At 36.9% G+C, this 2,333-nt stretch overlaps 1 protein-coding gene across 1 annotated transcript; it reads right to left on the bottom strand.

Moving 5' to 3' along the window:
* Positions 1-209: 209 nt before the first annotated feature.
* BDR25DRAFT_355945 (uncharacterized protein) lies at positions 210-870 on the bottom strand (the record flags this gene model as incomplete). Its single annotated transcript, XM_033695551.1, has 3 exons — positions 210-280; positions 665-786; positions 866-870. 3 exons carry the CDS (start codon positions 868-870, stop codon positions 210-212), a joined length of 198 nt encoding a protein of 65 aa, XP_033547087.1.
* Between the last annotated feature and the right edge of the window lie 1,463 nt (positions 871-2,333).

Here is a 2,333-nt window from a genome sequence, read left to right as displayed (position 1 = left end):
TATAAACAACAGCAACAGGGGGACTATAAAGAGGTTAAAAGCTAGATTACCCTACACACTGCTACAGGGCTTATAAGGGCAGGCAGCTGTGCCTAGAGGAACAGCGCTAGCAGTGTAAACTGCTAGTAGTAGAATTATAGCACTCTCTACTAGAGCGCCCTGTAAGCGCACTCTTTATGCAGCCTAGACAGGACTGCGCGCGGAGCGCACTAGGGGGAGGCCAGCGGGGAGTGGAGGCCAGGCCGGGGAGCGGGCGCCGGCGGGGGGTGGTGGGCGCGGGCTTGCGGGCAACGCGGCCCCGCAGAGCAGCGGCACGCAAGCAGGCAGCTCTTTTAGCTTTATTAAGCTACAGATGCATGTTAGCAGAGATTATAAATAAGTTTAAAGTTTATTTTTAAAGCTCTTAAAAGCATTAACTTACACATAGCATGTTAGTTAGACTTATAGAAAAGAAGCTTAAGAAGTAAAAGAATTTATTTACCTCTGTTGCAGTAATCACAGCACGGATGTGACCTACGCTGCCTAGGGAAACAAGCATTGCGCTGCCTAAGGAAATAAGCATTACGCTGCCTAGGGTAATAAGCATAAACACAGGGTAAACGCGCAGCGCTGCTCTAACAAGCTAAGTTAACGCTTAACGCAGGTGAGCTGCGCAGCAGCTCACCTGGGGGGTGTGTCGCGGATACTGAGAGCCTTGGCTGGGGCTTAGAGCCTGGGACTGGGGGCCCAGAGCCTGGGACTGGGGGCTCAGAGCCTGGGACTGACGGCCCAGAGCCTGGGACGCAGCTTAGGATCTAGAGATATTATGTTCCGAAGCTCAGTGTATATAAGGAGAGCCTTCAGCTCTCTTAGATAGCAGAGTCACTTCATCTAATCTTCTAAACAGCTACTGCTAGGCTATTTTTTCCTCCACAGTTTATTTTAGTAATATAATTTTTTTAATTTTTTTCTTTATTTTAGTTATTTCTTTTACTTTAGTTATTTTTTTTATTTAAGTTATCTAGTTTATTAAAGTTATTAAAGTTATGTAGTTTATTTAACGTACTTCACAGGCGAGTTGCTCACACACCTAAGTCGCTTACTTTTGCTAAGACCCCACCCTAACAAACTCTATTATAGCCTATAATAACCCGCTCTAGCACTATATAGTACAGTATAGCCTAGAATATTATTTAGATACTACTTCTGCTTTTTGCTTACACATTTATGTGTTATGCCTAGTCTAATTGCACTATCTGCAGCGCCTTTAGAATAGCTTACCTACTTTAGCTTACACCTGCTTTTTTGCCTTTTTTTTTATTACTACACACTTTAAACTTTTTTAAAGCTGTTAAGTATAAGCTTTTTTAAATTATTAAGGTTTTTTTTACTTTAATTTACTTTTTTTATGTAATTTATGTTATGTAGTAGCTTTATTAGCTGCTTAAAGCTTAGTAATTTTTTATTACACTAACACTAGCTTATATATAATTATTACTACTCTTTTTAAGACTTTTTTAAAAGCTTTAATTATAAAAGTTAGTAAACTATTTATATACTATTAAATTTTTACTTTTATAAGCATTAATTATAACCTAAGTTCTAAGGTATTACTTAGAGTTTATAACTACTAGGGCTTATTATATATAAGTAGTAACGTACCTAACGGGTTGGCCGGCCACACGGGTTGGCCGGCCACTTTTGCTAAGCCCCCACTAAAACCACCCTATTCTCTCGCAAAACAGCCTACTTTAGCCCTGTATAAAGTAATATAACATAAGATATTATTTAGAGTCTACTTCTGCTACTTACTTACATGTACGCAAGTTATGCCTAGTTTAATTGCACTACTTATATTGCCTTTAACTTAGCTTACTTTTTTTAGCGCGCACCTATGTCTTTAGCTTCTTCTTATTACTACGCGCTCTAAACTCTTTTAAAGTAGTTAGATAAGCCTTATTCTTAACTATTAAGGTCTTTTTTGCCTAAATCTGCTTCTTTTTATATAATCTATGTTATGTAGCAGCTTTATTTACTGCTTAAAGCTTTATAATCTTATAGCCTACTTTATTATGTTAATGCTTTAGATAACTATTATCTACTTCTTATTACTTTACTATATTACTTTTAGCTGTCTTTGTCTTTTTAAAGCTGTAATAACTGCTTTAGTTAATATTTAGCCTATTATAAAGCTTAACTTATTAAAGTTATACTTATCTTTATTCTAGATACTATACTTAGCTTTTATGTTAGCTACTAGGCAAAACTAGCCCTAGATAACCTCTAGATCTTTATAAAGCACTCTTTTATAATTATACTTATAATTAAACTTTATTATAAACTTAAAGCAGTGC

This window comes from Lindgomyces ingoldianus (genome assembly GCF_010093535.1).
Source record: "Lindgomyces ingoldianus strain ATCC 200398 unplaced genomic scaffold BDR25scaffold_18, whole genome shotgun sequence".
In the NCBI taxonomy this organism is placed as follows: domain Eukaryota; kingdom Fungi; phylum Ascomycota; class Dothideomycetes; order Pleosporales; family Lindgomycetaceae; genus Lindgomyces; species Lindgomyces ingoldianus.
This window is presented reverse-complemented; position numbering and strand designations above follow the sequence as displayed.